Genomic DNA, 24,887 nt, shown 5'->3' with positions numbered 1-24,887 from the left:
GAGTAAGACAGAAAACATCATAAGGAGAAGGTGAAACAACTGGAACTCTCATGTATTTCTGATGAGAATTAAAATGTTCAAATCATCTGAAAATTTGTCTAGTAGAGCTGGGTGCCAGTGGCTCATACCTTTAATCCTAGCTACTCAGGAGGCTGAGATGTAAGGATCATGGTTCAAAGCCAGCCTGGGCAGGAAAGTCCTGAGGCTTTTAGCTCCAACACATCACCAGAAAACTGGAAGTGGTACTGTGGCTTAAGTGGTAGAGCTCTAGTCGTGAGCTGAAGAACTGAGGACAGCGTCCAGGCCCAGAATTCAAGCCCCACCCCCACCCCAAAATTGTCTAGTAGTCTTTTACAAGTATAGCTTGTTAATAAGTTGCTCACTAAGTGACCCATCTATGTCATTTGTTTGTACATCTTCTTCCCATCCCCCCAGTGAAAACATGCTTCTGAATATTTGTCATATTCTTTCAAAGAAATAGACAACTTGTAACCTTTTCTTTTCTTTCTTTCTTTGTGCTGGCCCTGGGGCTTGAACTTAGGCCCCGGATGCTGTCCTTGAGCTTCTTTTGTTCAAGGCTATCACTCTACCACTTGAGCCACAAATCTCTTCTGGATTTTTTTTGGTAGTTTAGTGGTGATAAAACACTTTCCTGCCTAGGCTGTCTTCAAACTGTGATCCTCAGATCTCAGCCTCCTAAGTAGATAGGATTACAGGTGAGAGCCACCGATGTCCGGCTTTGTAACTCCTTTTACTTTTTAAAAGTTATTAGCACAAATTAGTTATATAAGGAGGCTTCATTCTCATTGTGATATGTGTTTTGATCAAATATATAACTATATACTCATGTATGTCTTTCTTAACCCTTTTCTCCTCCATCCTCCACCTTTTCTCAAGTTGTTGGTGGGTTTCATTATGCTATCAAGTTATCTTTAATCATAACCCAAACTGTTAGTTTCACACGGGTGAGACTAATATAAATTAAGGAGGGTGAGACTAATATAAATTAAGGAATGCTACTCACCAACAAAAGAGAATTATTTATGTGCCCAATAGCACAGATGGATCTCAAAATCATGCTTGGCAACAGAGCTAAATGTAAAAAAAGAGTCCATTCACGTGGTGTTTTAGCAAAGCATGTCATCTGGCAAATTGGTGATGGACCCGGCTGGGGTGCCTGAGTGGAAGGGAATGTCAGGGGATCTTTTCCAGTAATGTACATATTCTATAATTAATGATGATAGAGATACATTATATGTAAATTTGTCAGAATGCATCCAACTATAATTAAAATGTGTATATTTTGATGTATATTTGTTCATCAATAATTTAAGGTGGAAAGGAGATCACTGTTCTATTTGCCTGGTTTCTAAGGAAGTAAGAGATAAAATCCACTGTTAAGAGAACTCCTTGAAGTGTTGAAGTGTTGGGTCTGTGAGCAGCTAGTCTTCAGACCTACTAGTGAAAAGATTGGAGCCAAGTGATGCTTTGTTGCATGATTCCTTTGAGATCTGGCACAGTCCACCAGCTCCTCCCTTAAACAAAAAACCTGAAGCTAGAGTCTAGCTATTTTTGGCCATTGCATTCCTCCAGGGCTCTGTGCATCCTGAGGATAGCACACTTTGAAAGCAGGTCTACCTTTGAGACCAGGGCAGGGGACAGTCAGGAAGACACAAGTAGCTAACTATTTCTGCACCGCAGCAAGTTGTTTTTCTTGTAGAGAAAGTGAATGTTGATCATTTTTAGTTAATTGGGCTTGTTAAAACACTGATAAGATTTGTCCCTTTCTCCAATTTCTCTGGCCAGATCAGGCTGACAAATGGGATAGCTCATAATTGAGATGGGGATTTGCAACTGCCAGATATATCATAATTCAAGTAACTATGTTATAAAATGTTAATTACTCTGTAACAATGGATATCTACATTTTCCACATTTTTTTCATGAAAATAAAAAGAGATATAAAGTATATATGAGCTACCAACATCTTGTGGCAAAATCACCAATCCTGGAGGAGGGAAAGGATAGTAGGAAAAAATCAAAGGAGGGGGTAACAATGTTTGACAAGACATGTACTCATCACCTTATTCATGTAACTGCAATCCCTCTGTACACCATCTTTACAATAAAATAAAATTAAAATCACCAATCCTGTGCAAGTAAGTTGTTCCCTAAGGAGAGGAGGGCACCTTTTTAGGTCAGTCCCATGAATTTATCTCATATAGACACCTAACTTCTTGTCTCTTACTCATCTCAAATTATTATTTTCCCTTCCAATCAACCATTCCTACATTCCATGGGAAATACTGACTTGGCGAAGCTAGCAATTTTACAATTTTCAAGAAAAACATCTTTTTCAAAAGAGTCTCCCCTTTTATTTTAACAGCCTTAAACACTTTGGAGGCAAATAGGAACAGAGAGCTAGTCCCTATAGACTTTAACTATAAATGGCTGGAGACTATGTGATTTGAAATATGATTTCTTTCAGTGATATCCAGGCCAGGGCTAGAAGTCTGGCAACAAGTTCTCTTCCTTCACACTAAATAGGTATATGGAATACATTGTTTCAGCTTTCTCCCTGGTTAAATGAGAATGGTATTGTTTTCTTAACTTATCCCAGCAACAAAAGTTTTATTGAATAATTAGCTATGAGAAGTCTAAGGCTGCCCTTGGCCTTCCTCAGACTTACTGTCTCTTGTCTGGCCCCTGATAGGTGGGGCTTCCCATTTCCTGACTGTCCTCCCTTCCCCTGCCCCCTACCTTTTTTTTTTTTTAGTTGGTCTTGGGGTTTGAACTCAGAGCCTGGGCACTGTCCCTGAGTTTTTCTGCTTGACACTAGCCACAGCACCACTTTTGGCTTTCTGATGGTTAATTGGAGATAAAAGTCTCACTGAGGGGATGGGAAGGTGGCTCAGTGGTAGAGCACTTGCCTTGCATGCCTGAGGCCCTGGGTTGATTCCTCAGTCCCACATAAGCAAAAAGAAAAAAGCCAGAAGTGGTGCTGTGGCTCAAGTGGTAGAGAGCTAGCCTTGAGCTGGAGAGCTGAGGGACAGCCCCCAGGCCCAGAGTTCAGGCCCCATGACTGGACCAGAAAAAAAAAAAAAGTTTCACTGACCTTCCTCTGCCTGGGCTAGCTTTGAACCTCCATCCTCAGATCTCATTCTCCTGAGTAGCTAGAATTACAGGCGTGAGCCACCAGCATCCAGCCCCTGTCCTTTTTGTACTTCCTTCCCTTTGCTCTTTTTCTGCCTTCTCCCTGTCATGTCTCTCGCTAAGGGCAGGCATGACTCTCAGCTTTCTCTTTTAGGCTTCTAAGGAACATGTGAAGTGTCTCTCTTGAGTTGCTTGATTTGTTCGTACAGATATTAATTGGGCAAAACTACTCCTGATGTCACCTGAAGATCTTAAAACTACACACACACAAAATGCTCTTGCACTTGGAAGTAAGCAAGACTGCAACTGATAATGTAGATCCAAAGGTTTTATGGATGATCTTCCATCATTCAAATTGGGTTTTATGGGAGAGGAAGATTTTCATGGGCAGGTGTGGGAACAGGGAAAACAATAAAACCAAACCACAGGACAGAAGGGTACCAAATGAATTTTTTTGGGGGGTCCAGTCGTGGGGCCTGAACTCTGGGCCTGGGCACTGTCCCTCAGCTCTTCAGTTCAAGGCTAGAGCTCTACCACTTGTGCCACAGCGCCACTTCCGGCTTTTTTCTTTTTGCTTATGTGGTGCCGAGGAATCGAACCCAGGGCCTCATGCATTCAAGGCAAGTGCTCTACCACTGAGCCACCTTCCCAGCACCACCAAATGAATTTTGAGCAACAATCAATCCAGTCTGTTTGGAATGCAGACAGAGTAATCATGACAGGATGGTGCTGGAAGTCTGTTGCAATGGCAAGTAGTATAGGAACATAGGGTACCACTGATGCCTGGCTAACTCCTGACCTTTTTGCATGGACAGTCTGGAAGGAGATAGCCAAGTATTGGGATTAGTTAGCTTTTGTTCAATGGGCGACATTTACATAAGCATGTGCTCACTCTCGTCTCCTAGTCTTTCCTCTACCCATCCACTCAAGAGCAGCCCTGTCTCCAGGAGGAAGGCTTGGGGGAGCCTGGTTCCTAAACATTATGGTGAATTTGATGGTAAATATGGTTAGCAGGCAAGCTTCTAACTTCTAAAGCATCCAGTTCCTAGGGCAGGTTATTTCTGGAGGCCTACAATGAGCTTTAGATCCTGCCTTTAACCCTCCTTCCTGCAAAGAGAAGAATATAAACAAGATGTTGCTTGTATCCATCCCTGGACCTACTATGACTCAGGCTCCAAGGCGTATTGGGATCCACCCACAGCTGGATTGAGATGGAGCTGGGCACTGGAGGTGCCAAGGTTTGGAAGAGTTGAACTGATTGCTCCAGGCAGCTTTAGTGAGGGAAATTCAGCCTTTGGGTGGATGTGCTCAAAATCTCTCCAAGGGCTCACCCTGGGAAGAAGGGCTGCTGAGGAAGTTGCTTCGGGCCCCTGCCAACAAGAAATGAGACTGAGCAGAGCTTTTCTAAATCATGTCTAATATAACACAAATGTCTCTTGATCATGCTAAATACCAATATTTCATCTTCTACCATTTCAACAGAAAATGGCATTAAAATTAATGCCATATGGTGAAATGAGAAAAGAATGCTAAAGAAAATATGCTAAAGACAAAATGCTAAAGGAAACATGCTAGAGGCGTGCCACATCATTAATGAATAATCAGATGTTATTTTTCTAGCTTTTGTGTTGTCTGGGCTATTCATCAGCTCTTTATATCATATAATTTGTCACGATGTCTTTTTTATTACAAGCTCAATTTTATATTTGTAGCATTATACCCTTTTTTCCTAAAGATCCCCAACTTGTATATTCTTCAGACCCTCACAAAATTTGGCACAGCTTCCAGATGGCCCCACAATATTCTCAATAAATCTCAAATTAATTACAATTGCAAAGTACACTGAGCTCCTTAGAACAAAAGAATGCAGGGAAATTAAATGTGTCTCAAACAGAGACAAAATAAACTATTGAATTAATGGTTTGGCTGGGAAAATCACTACCATTATGGTTGAGACCTTTAAAAAATTATGATCCTCAGTGCTGGGCACCAGATGAATTCTATTCCCAACATGGTGGGTCCAGCCGCCTGGCTAGGACTGTGCAATTAGGGCTGGAGGTACAGTTGCATGACACCAGTAACTTCCAACTCACTTTCCACATGTAACTTCCAGTTCATAATTTTCCCAGGCACAAATTAGATTTCCAAATTTTAAATTAGTTGGGATGTCATATCCCAACCAAGTATTCAAGAACTTTCCTTTTCTTGGTGGAGGTAGTAGGGAGAAGGTGGGAATTTGAGACTTAATAATGTAAGGGAAGATAACACATTTATTGTGAATTAAAGATGTGAAACTAGAAAATACAGGCTAATATTAAAAAACTAAGTCTAAGAGTTTTCATTACTTCTTACTATTTTCTTTCTCTTCATAATCCCTCCATGTTACTTTTTTTTTTTTTTTCAGGTCGTGGGGCCTGAATTCTGGGCCTGGGCACTGTCCCTCAGCTCTTCAGCTCAAAGCTAGAGCTCTACCCCGTGAGCCACAGCACTTCTTCCAGCTTTTTCTTACGTAGTGCTGAGGAATCGAACCCAGGGTCTCATGCATGCAAGGCAAGCACTCTGCCACTGAGCCACCTTCCCAGCCCCATGTTACTATTTTTAAATCAACCTTTCCCCCCCTTCATCCTTCCTTCGTTTCTTTCTTTTCTTTCTTCCTTTTTTTTTTTTTTTGTGAGGGACCTGAGCTTGAACCTGGGCATTGTCTCTAAGTTTCTTTTGCTTAAGGCCAGTGCTCTACCACTTGAGCCACAAATCTCCACGTTCAGAATTTTGGGGGTAACTTTTAGTGGAGGTACGAGTCTCACAGAGATTCCTGCCCTGAGTGGCTTTGAACTGTGATCCTCAGATCTCAGCTAGGATTATAGGCATGAGCCATCAGAACCTGCTTCCTTCCTTTCATTTTTAGTGCTGCTGCCAGCTCCTGTCTTTCATCTCCACATTCTATCTTCCCCCATTTGCTGGCAGGATTGCACAGTAGTCAGAAGCAGTTGTCCAATGTCAAATCCCTTGCTCATTGTGTTAGGCATGGGTTTTTAGTATATTGTGCATTTCCTTCTCTACCTACAGATGCAGCAAAAATGAATGCTCCTTCCTCATAGGGTTGCTCTAATGATGAAATGAGTTGATCCAGAACAAACTTACAAACAAACACTTAGAATCAGTAATGGCCATGTAAGTTACAATCCTCTCACCCACGATTCTCTGCCAGACTCCGTTCGATGCAAATAGCCCTTGGCTTGATGTAGAAGACAATGAGAGTCCAAGGCCTGAAGCCCAATCCTGTCTTGTCTACTAACAGTTCTCTCTCCCTTTATACACCAGAGCTTAAACTGTTCCTTGGTATAATGTGAAGTTTGGTTTCAATGATTGTATTTTACCACTGCCTTTTTTTAAATTTCAAAAGTATAAAAGTATTATAAAACAAAAGCCTCTTCACAACTTTTAGATACAACTAAGAAATCAGACTAACTTTCTTGTTACAATGAAGGCCATCTGTTTTATTATATGAAATTACAGGGACACCACAACTGTTAAAATTTTAGTGGAACACGCAGTTACTTCGTGAATGTTTTATGAGAAATATCACAAGACAGTTGGACGAGTGTCTTCTGAAGTTGAACCTATTCACATTTCTGGATCTGAACTTCACTTTTCCAAAGTTGTACACAAAGTCTTTTGAGAGGTCAGCAGTTTGTGTACTTCATCTGTGAGTGCAGAATGTACCAGGAACTTGACCTTAGCTGTCCACCAGGAGAAATCCTCATTTCAAGAGTACTGCTGCAGAGATAATCTGGGCTTTCCAAAGTCATGCGTCCTGAGTGATGAATGAAGTAACCACAGAAAATTAGTCTATGTGGTTCACTTTGTATGACATTCTCTGGAGCAAGTATAATATTCTATATGTAATGCTGTCATACAAAAATAAAATACTCAGCTCCTTTGCTGAAAGCTAGTGCTCTACCACTTGGAGCCACAGCACCACCTCTGGTATTCTGGTGGTTAATTGGAGATAAGACTTTCATGGGGACTTTCCTGTCCTGGCTGGCTTTGAACTGACATCCTCAGATCTCAATCTCCTGAATAGCTAGGATTACAGGCGTGAGCCACTGGTGACCAGGTTAGAAAATTGTTAGTTGACTTCATCACACTTTTATTTTGTGTGGTTTTTTTTTTTTGATCATGTAATCTGGTAAGGACTACAAATATGTCTAAGTGTAAATTTGGAACTAAGCAAATGGCAGTGCTTATTGGTAACTTGAAACGGGTATGACCATGTCCCAAAGGGGAATTTTTTTAAATACCCTATTGGAGAAACTACCAAATGTTCTAGAAATTCCTATTACTCTGAAGCTCAATATTATTGAGTCAAGCCTTTATCCATAAACTACTATACCACTTATCCAATCGGTGGATTCCAACTTGCCTAGTGAAGACATTTATGAAAAGGACAAAATAGGAACATTATTAAAATAAATGAATGTTGATCAGACATTATGTCATGTTTCAATTATGACTTCCAAGTCTTACTTCTTTTTTTGTTTTTTTGATCCGGTTGTGGAACCTGAACTCTGGGCATAGGCGCTGTCCCTGAGCTCTTTAGCTCACGGCTAGCACTCTACCACTTGAGCCACTGCGCCACTTCCGTCTTTTTTTTCTTTTTGCTTATGTGGTGCTGAGGAATCGAACCCAGGGCCTCATGCACACAAGGCAAGCACTCTACCACTGAGCCACCTTCCCATCCCCCAAGTCTTACTTCTTTATCTACAGGAATGAGCCTCTATAGTCTTCATAATTTTTAGAGGAAGTCTTTGTACTATTTTCTACTGGAAAGAGCTGTTTCACAAGGCCTATGATGTAATTTTCTATTACTTGCTGCTCTCACAATTTTCCAGTCCTTTTCATCATGTAGAGCTAGCCAGAGTATCCATAGTACTGTGGGCTCTAAATCCATGAGGGCATCTGTGAGTCCCTGGCCTCCATCTAACCTGCACTTCCAATATGAGACCAGTTGCAGAAGAGAGTGGGTGAGAATTAGTATAAAAGATGAAAGAGAAAAAATAGTTCTATTTTATTAACTGACACCTCTAAGGTAAGGCTTGAAACTTTTGAGTTTGTAAGTCAGTGTATATATGTGTGCATGTGTGTGCACGAGCACATATGTATTAAAAAATTCAAGTTTATTCTGATTTATAGACCGAGTTTAGTTAAAGGATACCAGGGAATCCTTTATAGATTGTTGCAAGCTAAATTCTGTGTGTGTGTGTTACTAGGAACTAAACTCAGCTGTGAATTTGCTAGGCAGGCTCTCTATCACTTGACCCATACCTCCATCCTTTTAGGTTTTAGTTAATTTTTTTCAGATAGAGTCTCTTTTTGTTTGGGCCAATTTTACATTATGGTTCTTCTATCTCTACCTTTTAAGTAGTGTGATTACATACTTCAGCCACTATGCTGCTCTTATATTCATTTTTTAAACATTATATACATTTTTTATTATTAAAATTGGGAAATGCAGCAAACAAAAAACAATTTTACAGAAATATATAAACTACAACCATTTTAGTGTATTTCTAACTTTGGAGTCCAGAATGACTTTGAATTCAATCCAAAGTGCATGGATTTCCGCACCACCACACCAAACAAATACTAATTTCTTATGTCAGAAATAGTACTGTAGTGCATTTTAATTCTGATGTAACTGTTCTCTTAAAATTGGATATGGTTGGGCTGGGAAGATGGCTCAGTGGTAGAGTGCTTGCCTTGCATGCCTGAGGCCCTGGGTTCGAGTCCTCAGCACCACATAAGCAAAAAGAAAAAAGCCAGAGGTGGCGCTGTGGCTCAAGTGGTAGAGTGCTAGCCTTGAGCTGAAGAGCTGAGGGACAGTGCCCAGGCCCAGAGTTCAGGCCCCATGACCGGACCCAAAAAAAAAAATTGGATATGGTTATACTGGTATGAACATTTGTATATAAAGCATTTGGACTTTTTTCTTTAGCAATATCTCCATAAAATGGAAGGGTAAAGTTGGAGTTTATGTAGCTTAAAGGCTCTAGATACATTTTGCCAATAGTTTGTTCCCAAAAATGCCCTCCTGCTAATAGTATATGAGCCTATTTCCTCTTGTGGCATTGGCATTAGTATTTTCTGAAAGAAGAGAAATCCTTGCAAATTTGATAGTAAAGCAATATTTTATTATAATATACCATGTATCTCCACTTAGTAGTTGTATTTCTTCTTTGGGTTTTGCTACCAACAACTGTGCTTATTATTTTCAGTTTTCAACATTAATAAAATTATTTTGCTTTACAAAATCTCTATTGAAACAAGGATTCAATATTAGAATTTATTTATTTGATTGATTTAAATATTTTATTTAAAGAAATATTCTTAAGGCTACAGTTTATTGATAGGAAAAATACAAAGCATACATGTTTATAGATCATTATATACTGACATTATAGTAAGTAGGATTCTCCAAATAACATGATTTGTTTATAATGCTGCTAATAAGAGTCATTATGAAGAAACACATTTTTACCTTCAAATCAGAGCACATTACCCTTACATAGTAAAGAAAAAAAATGAGAAACTTAAACTTTAGTAGACCCATCGGATTTTTGAAGAGTAAGTTCTTTTATTTACCTCTTCAAGGCAGCAATTATTTTTTTCACTTCTTTATGTGCTTCTTTGTCCTATAAAAGACAAATATAATGAAATTTCACACAATTACTCTGGTACTTTGAAACAGACTACAGTGGAGTACAGGCTTATTTTTTGAATGGCCTTTACTGAGAAACTGGATGTCTTAGTACTGAGCAGGATGGAGATCTATGAAAATGTGAGTTAATGTGAAGAGTTATCTTCAGGCTCTTCCTCCATCAGAACTGGAGTGGTAAGGACTCAGGAAGAGGAAAGCCTTCCATGTAAGTTCACACAATGGATCCACCAGCATGTCAACAGGATTGCTGTTTTTTCTCTTCAACTGTGAGATGTGAGGAAGCCCTAGTGTGCGCTCGTTCTCTCTCTCTTACTCTCTCTCTCCCTCTCTCTCTCACTCTGTGTGTGTGTGTGTGTATAATCTGTGTGTGGGAGATGGCCTTTATATATTTTTTATAGCCACCTCCTGCTGTGAATTGAGGACCCAACCACATGAACATATTCACTGTGCCCTAAGGGTGACGATTTGTCTGCTGCACAGAGTTTAATGATCAGCTCCTTCCTGTGGGGCTTGTCTTGTTCTCTCTAGTCTTACACCTAACTAGCATTAGGATGCTTTGTACGCTAGCTGCCATGTGAAAGTCCATTAACGATTCAACTGACCTCTCAGGGAAAGGTTATCTCACAGAAAGGGAGAAAAATTTGAAACTTTATAGTACATGTAAAAATCTAAGAAAGAAATTTTTTTTTAGAGCAAGGAGGATCATTTAGTGCTAATATACTCAGGAGTTCATCAATCTTTTTCAACAGTTGATAGGAGAAGGATGGAATAGCTTCTTTGTAGTATGAGAACAAATGTTCCATTCTCACATGTAGTTATAGAATACCAATCACACTAGTACTGACATTGTAACAAATGAGTTCTTACAAGGAAGAGTTACTTAATCCATAGACCAAGACAATAAAGAGTTTGCATGTTACTTTGGTTAGAGAAAAGAAAATAGTGGGGTGTGGGCAAAGAAACTAGGTCTGTCTGAGAGTTTGCTACTAGGCTATCTTTATATAACATTTGTAGTGACAAACTATAACATGGTCTCAGTTCCTGTTCAATAAATCCCTGTCAGGTTTATAGATATTTAAGGCCAACAAGCCCAAATGTTTTTGTATAAAAGAAAATGCTGGAAGTGGCGCTGAAGCTCAAGTGGTAGAGCGCTCGCCTTGAGCTGAAGAGCTGAGGGACAGCGCCTAGGCCAACTGTTCAAGCCCCTTGATCAACAACAACAACAACAACAAATGCTATGACAGAAGCAGAAAATAAGAGAGTGATTTACAACTCCCCTTTCCCCCCACACCAAATGGCTGAAGGGTACAAACTTTCAATTGTAGTATAAGTAAGCTGTAAAAATATCCATCTTGTGACTGTAATTAATAACACTGTATTGTACACTTGGCGTTTGCTAAAAGATGAAATTTTTGGTGTCAACAGCAGTAACAAAGATAACTGTGGTAATGGATATGTCATTTAGTTTGATGGTGATTATCATTTCATAGTATACACATATATTAAAACATCAAGTTATACACCTTACATATACAGTTCTAGTATATTTTAGCAAACCTGGAAAATAAAAATAAATATTTAGAAAGTAAAGAAAAATCCATATATACTAAGCTAGCTGTTTATGTTTTATCTTGCATAGTACTCTTGTCACTGGGTAGACTTACCTCTTTGGAAACAATAGGGAGTAATAATGCCATGTTACAGAACTTCCAAGCATCCTGATTTTTCTCAAGATCAAAACAACACTAGAAGTGAAAAATAATTATATTAAAGGTAGCAATCTCATTTTTATGTAAATAGATTCAAAGTGATCTTTAAACAAGTAGTCTTCATTACCTTGGCCAAATACATGTAATTGGACATAGAATAGCCAGATTGGAGTTCTTCAGCCTGATTTAAGAGAAAGCAGACAGAAAAACAGTCAAATATCACAATAATAACATTAGCTCAAGAGATATTATGAACCAAACTGTGCTGAGGACTTAATGTGGTTATTTCACAGTTGACTCCTTAGCCAGTACCATTTATCAATATCTTTGGGGAAAAACATAGTCTTTGCACCTAGCCATTAAAGTATAAATAATCTCATAAAGTAATGTCAAAAAAAGGAAACTCACAAATATGTGTGTATACATATACATACATGTACATACACATGCATATATAAGCATATGTCTTTCCCTAGACCAATAATTGATTTCGGATTAATTCAAACATGACTGAATAACATCAGAATTACTTCAAATGTTTTAAAAGGAAAGACAGATCTTTGAAACACCTATTTCAAGTAGTACACAACAGCAGAGAAGGAACTTAAGGAGGTGCTTTTATTTAAAAGGGATTTTATCTTTCACTATTTCTCCTTTATGGACCAATTATGTATCTTTATCTTTGGGAGAGAAGACGTCTTTCCTGGATATGGTAATGCTAGAGCAAAGTATTAACCTCAATCCCCGAAGTGATAACCCCAAGCCTAGAAGGAAGCTGAATCTAAGAGAGGGACAATTCTAAAACCTTCCAAAAATATGCTTGTTTTACAAGATACAAACTATCTTGACATTTCCAAAATTTAAAAGGTGAAAGCTTCTCCTTTCAAATTTTCTTCTCAGTTCAATCCCATTTCCCAGGAGTAAGCACTATCAACAGTTTGACACATACCCTATCAGATTCTTCGTAAAAGTCCAGGGCAAAGGGAAAAAAAAATGAGACCATTTTTTAAAATGTGAGCCTTAAGCTACTCCCTCCCTTCAGGTATTACAAACTCATTTTCATGTTAGCATTCAAAGTTCTACTTCTTTATTCCTAGGAGACATATTTCATACTATAGGTATTCCATGATTAAATTAAGCATTCCCTAATGATATTCTCTATTTCTACTATTATCAATATTGACCAAAAACATGCTCGATCCTACATGCTTGTTGGAAAGAGACTAAAACACATGTCTAACTGTGAAGTGGAAGAGAACTAGCAAGGCCAAAGGAAGCTGTAGCTCAGACCCAGCCAGGCCTGGCTTTGAATGTCCTGTGGAGCCTCCCATGGAGTAGGTGGAGCCTGGCTCGTCCACGTCTTCTCTTGTCTAACCATTTCCACTTCAACATTTGTAGTTCAGTATTATTTTTAAGCTAGTCTAATAAAAAGGCGTGGACTGAAATTTGGTCAACTTTTCCTCCTTCTAGGTCCACTAGCTGCCTCAGCTTTGTGCAAATCCTATCTGGATAATTTGCCTCAATCCATGCATCTCTAAGTAGCTTATTTCTTTAATGTATACTTTTGAATCCTTTATACATATTTTAGTGCCCAGATTTAATTAATAAAAGTTATTATAAATCAGAATATTTTAATTTTTATTTTGTTCTTATGGCTAAAAAACAAACCAAAAGCTGAGCACTGGTGGCTCATGCCTGAAGTCACAGTTACTCAGAAGGCTGAGATCTAAGGATCGTGGTTTGCAGCCATCCCAGGAAGAAAAATCTGTGAGATTCATCTCCAGTTAACCACCAAAAAAGTCAGAAGTAAAACTGCAGCTCAAGCGGCAGAGTAGTAGCCTTGAGCACAAGAGCTCAGGGACAGCATCAGGTCCTGAGCACAAGCCCAGGAACAGCACACAAACATAAAAAATCCCCAAGGAACAGCCAGGCTATGGAAAAAACTGAATTTCCAAAGTGAGGCCAATTTTGACTTTTTACCAAATTCCTTAATGAATTAAAAGGAGAGTAGTATTTAATATAATGCTTGAATTAGTCTCTCTCTCTAGAGAGACTCTTAGAACAGTCTTTGTCATAATATGTGGCAAAGAATACTACATGTGCTTACTTGCTCTTGGCTATCCAAGCTCCTTAAAGGCAGGAGCTGTGCTGGTCACTTCTGCGTTACCTACATTTATAGTATGTTTGATATTAGGTATCTGCTTAATCAACATTGTTGAATAATGAGCTATGCTTTAAAATAGAAACTCAAGGAATTGCTTGCTTCTTTTTTTAACTATAACAGCACATAAAAGAAAGCTTAGAGGCTAGGAAGTTGACTCAGTGGAAAAGTGCTTGCCTCACATGCATGAGGCCCTGGGTTCAATTCCTCAGCACCACATAAGCAGAAAAAAGCTGGAAGTGGTGCTGTGGCTTAAGTGGTAGGGCGCTAGCCTTGAGCTGAAGAGTTGAGGGACAGCGCCCAGCCGAGTTCAGGCCCCACGACCGACAAAAAAAAAAAAAAAAGAAAAGAAAAGAAAAAAGAAAGCTTAGTAGCTGGGGAAACAACTGATAAAGACTAGAGATCCTACAATTGGAAACAGTATGTAAAATCATGGCTGCTGATCTATCAATTTTGTCATCCTGTCCTCTACTACATTCACTCATTCCTGGGTCCCGTAGTTCCCAACTCTGCCATAGGTTTCCAGAAATCACTCTGAAAGCTTCAAAACTACTGATCAAACTTCAGAAACATGTGCTATATATTCAACCATTCAGTCCCTAGATATAAACCTAAGAAAAATAAAAACATGTCCACACAAATGTTTGCATATAAATATTTATGGAAGCTTTATCCAAAACAGTCACATATTGGAAATAACTCAAATGTTCACAGATTGTATAAGATATAAATCTTGTAGTATAATACCGATAAGAAAATATTACTCTGCAATAAAAAAACAAGTAATAACAATGTACTAAATACAATGAATCTAAAATCATTCTAAGTGAAAGAAGTCACGTATGCATACAAGCAAAAGTTGTATGATTCCATTTATATAAAATTTTAGACCAGGCAAAATTAATCTATGGTGACAGCAGATTAGTGGTTACCTGGAGTGGAAAACTGCCTGTAAAGGGCCAAAGGTAACTTCATGGTGATGGAAATACACTATGTTTTGAAATGGTGATGATTACACAGGGATATAAATTTGTCAGATTTCATTGAAGTATGTTGAAATGGGCGTAATTTATTATATATAAACTATACTTCAATGTACACAGAGACTCTCAAACAATTACTGCGAGTCATGGCCTTGGGTGACATATTTTAAAGCTCCAATGATGTTAACAGGTAGCAGTTTTGACTGTCACTGCCCTAGAGAAGAGTGGCAGAATTTTGGATGAGATGGGAATCTTAATCCAGCTTGAAAGCATTTCTATAGGGAGCTTGAAAGCATTTCTATAGGGAAGTCATGGATGATGATTAGTCAACTTTGAGGCCATGGAAGACCAGATTTTCCATTAATAAAGAACAAAATATCTATATCTATGTATATCTATATTTATATAGGTACAGGTAAATATTTACTTGCAATCCTTAATGTGCTAGACCTCTGGGACAAGACGATGGCAGGCACTGCTGTGTATAATTTTTACAAAAGCTGTACAAAGTAGGTATTACTATGCCTACTTCATAGATGAACGATTTATGATGTAAGAAAAATAAAAGAAGACATCCAGGTCATGCAGACAGAAAAGGCTCACTCCCAGTTTCATTTTTCCTATTCTAAAGCCTGTACAGGACCCAACTGAATGATGCTCTGCCTAGAAACAAAGTCCTGGTCCCTTGAACTCTTTATAAAGAGATGGCTAGGAGCAAGAACTCCAAAATCTGAAACTTTTTGAGAGCTGACTTGATGGTACTCAAGTTTCAGATTTTGAGACATTCATAATTTCAGATCCTTAACCTGTAACTAAGATTTTATAATCAGTTCCAGAGAAAGGAATGAGACCAATCAGATGTTAATTATATGACTAGATACATAATACATTTCCATGAGTGCCTACCTTCATATAACTCTTCAAAGTTATATTAATATAATAGCTTTGCATTTTAATGTAAGAATAAAAATACTGGATCTGATGTCCTAAGAGTCTTCTACAGAAATGTCTATAAGGCTTTTAGGAGGTAGTTTTTAAAATAACTCTCCCTTGGGGATATTTTAATTAAGATTAAACCAATTACCTCTTAAGATCATGAGTAGTGTGGGAAGCAAGTTTGAATTAGAGCCTGATTGTTCCTACACATGCTACATGAGGAGGAGCTGCTTCCAGATTTGGTAGGATAATAAGATGGGGCTGCTGTATCTAAAGTCTCATGTACATAGCTGGATGATTTTTAAAAAGGATCTTGTTATTCTTAGGACTAGCATAGCTAGAGGATCAAAAATGTTTATGTATGAAGCATAGTTTGGATCATATGATGCTCAAAATAGAGCATCGTAAAAGCCAGGATTCATTCTGGGGTTTCAAGCAGAGAACTATACAACAAAGAAGAGAAACATTTCCTTGACATCAGGGGTAGCAGGGACTGGTGAAAATAGCAGGCAGTCTGACACTAGAATAACAGAGAGAAAGTATACCTTTAGGAAGTTGTGAAAAGATTCTTGTATAGTTGAGGATGGTATTTTTCCAAACAGAGTAGCAGCCATTTTTTTCTCGATCCAACTCAGTTTTGAGATCTGCAAAGGCAGAGTAATACCACTCTTAGAAGTTATTCACCTTTTGAATCTAATCTCTTCAATTCAATATAAATGTATATAACATATTTATATGTATGCATTTAGATAAGACAAATATAAGTACAAATACTTGAGTGATCTCTTCCTTTGGGTAATCGAGTATGTTTATTTTATAGATTTTTTTTTGGGTGTTTACTGAAGTTAGAACTTAGGATCCTCACACTTGTTAGGCAGGTACTTATCAGCCACGTCTCCAGTGGTATTTTACAGTTTTGAGGCTGTTACTAGGAGCATACTGGCTTTAAAACACTTTCTTGGTGAACTGATTTACTATTTTACTGTTATTCTCTTTATCTCTAGAGATAATTTTGCCTTTAAATTTATGTATGTGTGTGTACCTATGCACATATGTATTTTGTTTACAATTTGACTGATATAATTTTTACTTATTTTTTCCGCAGTTTTTGATGGCTATGAATATATTAAATCAGTGCTTATTGAAGGATAAGCCTCATAGAGTTTTTATATATTATTTACAATTTTATACTATTTGTTATGAGTTTTTATAAATGTACACAATTTCACACTACCACAACCAATAGAGTGCGTTGGTGTCATCCCCAAAGTTCATACCTTCTCCCTTGCAGTTAAGTGTGCTCATCCTGTTATTACTGCCAGGCAATTACTGATGTGTTACCATAGCCTACCTTCTCTAGAGTTTCACATCAGTGCCATTATACACTTAAGGGGCCGGGAAGGTGGCTCAGTGGTAGAGCACTTGCCTTGCATGCTCAAGGCCCTGGGTTCGATTCCTCAGCACCACATAAGCAAAAAGAAAAAAGCCGGAAGTGGCACTGTGGCTCAAGTGGTAGAGCGCTAGCCTTGAGCTGAAGAGCTGAGGGACAGCGCCCAGGCCCAGAGTTCAGGCCCCACGACCGGACCCCCCCCCCAAAAAAAAGACCATTATACACTTAAGCTTTGTGTCTTCTTGGCATAATGCTTTGATGTTTCATCTGTGTTGTTAAGCTGCTTAAGCTTCTGTGACCCCTTAGGTGTTAGTCTATGTATACAGCTATATTTTCATTTCTTATATTATCATCACTCAATTTGAGAGCCCAAATATCCTTGGTATTGTCTTTTTAATTTGAGCCATTTTAGTGTGTATAAAGTGATTCCTTCCCTGTGGTTTTATGTGTTTAGTTGTACTAAATACGTTGAATGGCTTTTCATATGCTTACCTTACACACTCACAGACTTTTTTTGTGAAATGATTTAACTAAAACTTCAAACATGCAGTAGAGACAAGTTCCAGTTTATTCCCTTTTGATTAAATTTTGTGGCTATAGTCAGTAAGAGACAAACTACTGTAAATGTTATAAAAACTGATATCCTGGAATAAAAGATAAAAGCTCTATCAAGTCCAGTAGTGAGTTACAGCTTCACTTGTTTCAAAACTATAAACTAATAGGTTATTTTCAGAGAACAGCTGTAAATTTTGTTCATGGTTATCACCCATTTCACCTTAATATCTTTTATTTAATAAAATACATTATACAAAGCTGTTCAAGATTCTGCTTGAAAGTCTTTTAGGTTTATTTCTGTTCTATTTGTCCATTTGTTCCTGTTGGCTTATTTCTTGCATAACTGACTATTCTTGACTGAGTTAAGTATTATTATACTGCTTGTATATCCTTCATTTTCTAAAAGTTTTCTTTTTCAGTTACTCAGCCATTCAAGCAACAACTTGCTATAAAGATACCTATTTAAAAATTTATTAAGGGGAAGCACAGAAATGGTGAACACAAAGGGTGAACTAATTCAGCAGTGATACTCACTAGACACTAGGTTGGAAATGAACTACACAACTTAGGGACCTGGGGGGTTGGGAGGAAAAAAGACTGGGAGAAAATGAGGGAGGAGATGACACTGCCCAAAAACAAATTAGTTATTACCTGACTTACATAATTGTAAATCCTCTACATATCATCCTCACAATAACAAATAAAAATAAAGTCGAAAAATTATTAATTCTTTTATTATCCTTAAATAGTTGTACAAAGGGGTTTCAATTCAACATATCAATTTATGAGTATAATGAAGAGATGCTTATCTTAAGTGGGAAGATCTGGGCTTGCTGCTGAGCACACCAAGAGGTGTAAAACATGGACCTCTCCATGTAACCTCTTCCAGATAACTCAGCTTCAAAAGAAAGTAAATAGCATGAAAAAGTAGGAGTTGTTGGGAGGTATTACAATTTTTTTTAAACAACAAATGGTATAGTTAACAGTTCACTATTTCAGAGAGAGAGAGAGAGAGATCAATGTATATTTTATAACATTCAATAGATAACTAAAATGTGAGTGCTATAATCATTCCATTATTTGACTTTGCAATCTCCTATCTAGGACAAAAAATGGGGAAAAATTATTTACCTTTCTTCTTTTCCTTATCAAAATGTAAGCTTCTTTCCTATGTGGCAGTATATGAAAAGCATGAATTTTGAATTAAACTTGAATTCCACCACTGGCTCTTTCATAAACTACTTCATTTATGAACATGAAGAGTTAGTTTCTTGTTGTTGTTTGTTTGTTTGTTTTCTGCCACTCCTGGGGCTTGAACTCAGGGCCTGGGCACTGTCGCTGAGCTTCTTTTGCTCAAGGCTAGCACTCTACCACTTGAGCCACAGTGTTACTTCTGGCTTTTTCTGTGTATGTGGTACTGAGGAATTGAACTCAGGGCTTCATGAATACTAGGCAAGCACTCTACCACTAAGCCACATTTCCAGCCCCAGGAGTTAGTTTCTTAATTTTATTTATCTATTTATTTATTTTGGTTGGACATGGGGCTTGAACTCTGGGCCTAGCTATGTCCCTGACCTCTTCAGCTCAAGGCAAGTGCTCTTGAGCTACAGCACCACTTCTGGTTTTTTGGTGGTTAGTTGCAGATAAGAGTCTCATGGACTTTCCTACCCGGGCTGGTTTTGAACCATGATCCTCAGATCTCAGCCTCCCAAGTAGCTAGAATTATAGGCGTAAGCTACCAGCGCCTGGTTTAGTTTCTTAATCTTTTAAAACTGGAACTGCTTGAAGGATTCAATGCAACAATGAATATAAAGCATAAAATGCATATGTAGCATACTAAAGCTGTTCAATAAAAGCAACCTTCCCCCATAATTCTCTTTCAGGGGTCAGTGATAGAGGACTCGTCTAGCAGACAAGAAGCCCTGGATGTGATCCTTAGCATGGAAGATAGAGATACAGAGATAGACATAGAGATGATTGACCTTAATGAAAAGGTTACTGCTTTTTCTCAGCCTACTTTCCATATTTAAAATAGCATTTTCCTGTTGTGGCAACTTTTTTTGACATTTTCAAACTTTGTTACATTCAGAATATTTTTGCTTTCTATTACTCCTCTGTAAACTAATAAAATTCTTAAGACACTGGGTCTTAGCATGACTGGTACTCACATCAAACTACTTCAATATGTCTCATATCTCTTCTAAATTAGAGTCCTGAAAGAAGGAACAACACACACACACACACACACATATACACTTGAACATATTTTGTGTGTATGACACTGAATCATCTTCTGACACTAAATTAGTACATATTTTTGTTCTGTAATCCCTGTGGGATGAAAAGTAGCCTTCCCACCGAACTATGAATGTACCCACACGTACAAGTGTGTGAATGCCTGACCTCAACCAGAGAGAGCACAAAGTATTCTGCAACCTCTTAGTTGTGTGCAATATATAAAGTGCTAGCTTATGTATTATAAAATAGACATTACATATTATAACATGTAAATTATAAATTCACAGTGAAAGATAAAACATGTATGTTGCATTAAAATTTATACTGATTTTGTGATGCTCCCTCCAATAAGCACCAAGGTAAAAAAAAAATCAAAGAATGAGTAGATGACTGAAAATGTATCATATCCTCATAGTGCATTCAAGTAAGATTTATGAGCATAGACACTCAACTTACAGTGTAACAGTATCTTCCCTTGAGATAATACAAAAAGGGTTCTGCAGGTAAAAGTTCGATTGCCATATCTAGATGCTCCTAAAAAACAGCAAAAGGAAATGTCAACTCTCAAGTTTCAGATATTTCCGAATGACTCCATTCTAAAATCCAGTGAACTCTAAGGTGGTTTTTCACTGTCCTAGAAACCTCCTCCATCCTTACCATTAATACAGTTAAATACTTGTGACAATTCAATGATCAAAGACACTTGCAAAGAGAAACCAAACTATGGCTGCAAGAAAGGCAATAAGCAATCAAAAACTCAAATGCTACAATGAGAAGAGAAAACATTCAGGCTGAATATTTGCCTCTGAGCTCACTAGATTTGCCCAGAGAGGGATACAGATTCCTAATGACATGGAGTATGGAGTAGGATGTAACAAAAGAAAATATAACAGAGCAATATGGGCAAGGAATAGATTCCTTTTGCTTTGCCAGAATGTTCTCAGGAAGCCAGCAAACAGGGAAGAACTGTTTCTCCTTCCTGCAATTACTGATCCTAGGAGGTTATTTACTAAACTATCCTTAAAGGCAAATAGCAAATGGTTTGTATGTGGATTACTTATTTTGCTCATGCATTGTAGTAAATTCATGCTCTAGACTAGTTGCTGCCATATTTATGATGATGGTGAGCTCATGACTAACAGGTCAATCCTTAATCTTTAAAAATAAATAATTCTTATCTACTGTTTAAATTCTTTTTTAAAAAAACAGGATCTGGGATAATAATATTTAACCACCTAAATAGTTTGATTCTTTTTGTCATAGTACTATTTAAAAGAGTACCATTTTATTTCCTTCTGTTTAAATGACAAAAGAATAGGAGAGTTTACCTTCCATAATTTAAACATTTTTAAGTATTTTAACTAACTTCCAAGCTCAGAGAGACAAATGGCGCATGTTTTCTCTCATATGTGGAAGCTAGATCTAAAACATACCAGAACACTAGAGATTCCACACAGTGAGACTGAACAAGAATTCTCTTCGGGGAGGAATGCAAAGGCTCAATGTCTTAGTGCCTCTGATCATATAATGTAATATTTATCAAAATGAACTCCAGAAAATGGAAACAAGAGGTTTTTTCCTTCAAGAAATACCTTGAAGTGATGTCCATAGTTGATTTTGTTTTGTAAGCCTTCAAACTCAGATACACATCCACACAAAACTGCATACCTGCAAAAGATTAAAATTATGTAATAATAACTGAGATTAAAAAATACAATTTGGGACGCTTTCTCAATCATCTATGTAAGCATAATGTTCATATACAAAATGAAGGAAACGCTTCCTTAATTTAAAAACTGCCATTATGAATTTTGACAAATGTATAATGACATTCAGCCACCACTGAAGTAACTTATAGAATTATTTCACTGTTCTAAACACGTCCTTGATGCTCTGCCTATTCATGTATGATAACCCCTCCCCCAACTCCTGACACTGATTCTTTTATTGTCTTAACACTTTGGTATTTCCCAGGATGGAATCACAAGGTGTTTAGCTTTTTCTAATGGGCTTCTTTTACAGGGTAGTATCCATTTACGGTACCTCCATGTGCTTTCATGATTGATCATTCTTCTCTTTTAATTGTTGAATTATCTATTATCAGGATGCATTAAGTTATACTTAGCTATTCACCTTCTTGGTGGCTTCAAAGTTTAGGCAGTTATAAAGCTGCCATAAACATTCATATGCAGTTTTTTTAAAACATGGAAACAAATTCTCAATTCCTTTGGGTAAATATCATGAAGCATGGAGGCTGATCATATGGTAAGAGTATGCTTACCTTGATAAACAAACAAATACACACAAAAACTTGTCCCAATTGCTTTCCACTGACTTTACTATTACACATCCCCACACCAGGTATACATAAAATCTCTGTTGCTTCACATCCTTGTCAGGAATTGGTGGTGTTAGTGTTTCAGATTTTGGTTATTCTGGTAGGTGTGCATCTCATTTTTAATTTAAAATCCCCTGTGACATCATGTTGAACGAACATTATTTCATAGGCTCACTTGCCATCTATATTTGCCTTAGTGAAATTTCTGTCCAGGTCTTGTTACATTTTTAATTACTTTTTTGGTAGTCCTATTGTGGAGTTTAAAGTATTTTTTTCATGTATTTTGTATAATAGGCTTTAGTCAGATGTATTTCTTGAAAACATTTTTTCCCATTAGCTTGTCTTCTCATCTGTCTTTCATGGAACTTTTAAATTTTAGTGAAGTTCATTTTGTGAATTCTTTCATAGATTGTATCTTTGGTGTTCGTTGTGTCTATAAAGTTATTGCTATGTGCCAGATTATTTTGGTTTTCTATAGGACTATAATCCATTTTGAGCTAGTATAGTGAAAGATAAAGGCCACATCTATTGTCATGTGGATATCCAGTTGCTTTAGTACTTTTTGTTGAAAAGTCTGACTTCATTCCTTGTATTTGTCTTTGTTCCATTTTCAAAGATCATTGACTATATTTATGTGAACTCATTTTGTCCCATTGATTTATTGGTCTCTTCTTTTGGCAATATCATTCTGTTTTGATGACTATAGCTTTATAGTCAGTCTTGAAGTCAAGTACTTTGCTTTGTTTTCACCTTTAATATTGGGTTGGGTTTTTTTTTTTTTGCCTTTTAAATATATGGTGTTTATTAACAACAACAAGGTAAATAGTTGAGATTTTGATTAGGATTGTATTTGAGTCTACTGATCAAGTTGGAAAAAATTGGAATCTTGACAATGTTGGATTCCTCTGTTTGGGACCCTGAAATACTTCTCTATTAACATTATATATATTTCACCAGAGTTTTGTAGTTGCTCTCATATAGATCTCATATTCTACTAGAACCTAAGAATTTCAATTTAGGGATGACAATGCAATGCAGTTTATTGTGTTACAGATTCCATTTGTTTTTCTACACTAACCTTGTATTCTGTAAGCTTGTTATAATTGCTTAATCTCTCCTTTTTCACCATTTATTTTGGAATTTTTCAGAAAATCATGTCATCAGCAAATGGAAAGTTTTATTTATTTCCTCCCAGTCTGCACTTATTTACTTTCTTGTCTTATTGCATTAGCTAGAATTTCTACTAGAATGTGGAATAGCAGTGATGACAAGGGAAAGTCTTACCTGATACTACTCTTAGTTTTATTTTAATAATAGGAAAGTTTCTACCACTAATATTGTTTTTGTATTACCCACAGGTTTTTAGTAGATGTTTTTATTAAGTTGAGGAATTTCCTTTCTGTTCCTAATTTGCTGAGAGGTTGTAGGTGTATGTCTGTGTGTGTTTGTATATGCATGCCCACATGTATGATTTTGTAAGTCATTTTCTGTATTTATCAATATGATCATTAATTTTCTCCTTGGCCTGCTAAAGTAATATATTAATAAATTTTCAAATGTTGAGCCATGGTATATAATTATTTTTATACTTTGCTAAGATTCACTTTGCTACTTCACTCAGGAGTTTTGCAACTATATTTATGAAACATACTAGCCTATATTTTTATGTTATTATATTATTTTTGTCTGGTTTTAATATTAAGGTACAGGTATTACAGAATGAATTATAAAGCATGCCTTCTGCTTCTCTCTTCTGGAAGAGATGATAGACTATTAGTATAGACTATTTACTAATTATTACTAATTGTCTATTACAATTAGCATAAGTTTTTCTTAAATAACCCATCTGGACTTGGTAACTTCTATTATTTATTTTGTTCTTTGGTATATAAAGACTTACTCAGATTGTCCACTTATCGTAGTCTTTGGAATGCTCTCTACAAGTCTGTTGTACTATTCTTTTTTTTTTGGGTCCGGTTGTGGGGCCTGAACTCTGGGCCTGGGCACTGTCCCTCAGCTCTTCAGCTCAAGGCTAGCACTCTACCACTTGAGCTACAGCGCCACTTCCGGTTGTTTCTTTTTGCTTATGTGGTGCTGAGGAATCGAACCCAGGGCCTCAGGCATGCAAGGCAAGTGCTCTACCACTGAGCCACCTTCCCAGCCCTGTTGTACTATTCTTATCAAATAGTTCTACATTGTAATGCCAACACTTCCAAAATACTGCCTTCAAAAACTCCCTATTTTTTTTTTTGAGCATTGTAATTTTCAAACTCAATTGGATCTAAAATCTTAGGCCACTTTCAATGTTGGAAATGAAATATACAACTTGGGGGGAGGGGAGTTGGGATGGGAAAAAAACTGGGAAAAAACAGGGAAGAGGTAATACTATTCAAAAAGAAATGTACTCATTAACTGACTAATGTAATTGCAACCCCTCTGCACATCACCCTTGCAATAAAAATAAGAATTAAGAAAAATTTCATGACAAGAAATGTACTCACTATCTTATTTATGTAACTGTAACCCCTCTGTACATCACTTTGACAATAAATATTTTAAAAGCTGCATGTAGTACAGAGTTTCTATAACTCACACCTAGTTTCTTTCCTTCTTTTTCTTTTTTTGGGTCTGGTCGTGGGGCCTGAACTCTGGGCCTGGGCGCTGTCCCTCAGCTCTTCAGCTCAAGGCTAGCACTCTACCACTTGAGCC

General features: G+C 37.3%; 1 protein-coding gene across 1 annotated transcript in view; it reads right to left on the bottom strand.

Moving 5' to 3' along the window:
* Positions 1-6,651: 6,651 nt before the first annotated feature.
* The window catches only part of Rmdn2 (regulator of microtubule dynamics 2), a 34,258-nt gene continuing 16,022 nt past the window's right edge, over positions 6,652-24,887 (bottom strand). Inside the window, exons 4-10 of the mRNA XM_013017892.1 lie at positions 21,433-21,579; positions 20,297-20,374; positions 16,203-16,301; positions 11,705-11,758; positions 11,533-11,613; positions 9,793-9,842; positions 6,652-6,967 (exon numbers count right to left, since the gene is read on the bottom strand). Coding sequence (XP_012873346.1) covers positions 6,919-6,967; positions 9,793-9,842; positions 11,533-11,613; positions 11,705-11,758; positions 16,203-16,301; positions 20,297-20,374; positions 21,433-21,579 — 558 coding nt within the window. The 3' untranslated portion in view covers positions 6,652-6,918. The remainder of the gene's footprint in view (positions 6,968-9,792; positions 9,843-11,532; positions 11,614-11,704; positions 11,759-16,202; positions 16,302-20,296; positions 20,375-21,432; positions 21,580-24,887) is intronic.

Source organism: Dipodomys ordii, unplaced genomic scaffold (genome assembly GCF_000151885.1).
Source record: "Dipodomys ordii isolate 6190 unplaced genomic scaffold, Dord_2.0 Scaffold37, whole genome shotgun sequence".
NCBI classification, from domain to species: Eukaryota; Metazoa; Chordata; class Mammalia; order Rodentia; family Heteromyidae; genus Dipodomys; species Dipodomys ordii.
This window is presented reverse-complemented; position numbering and strand designations above follow the sequence as displayed.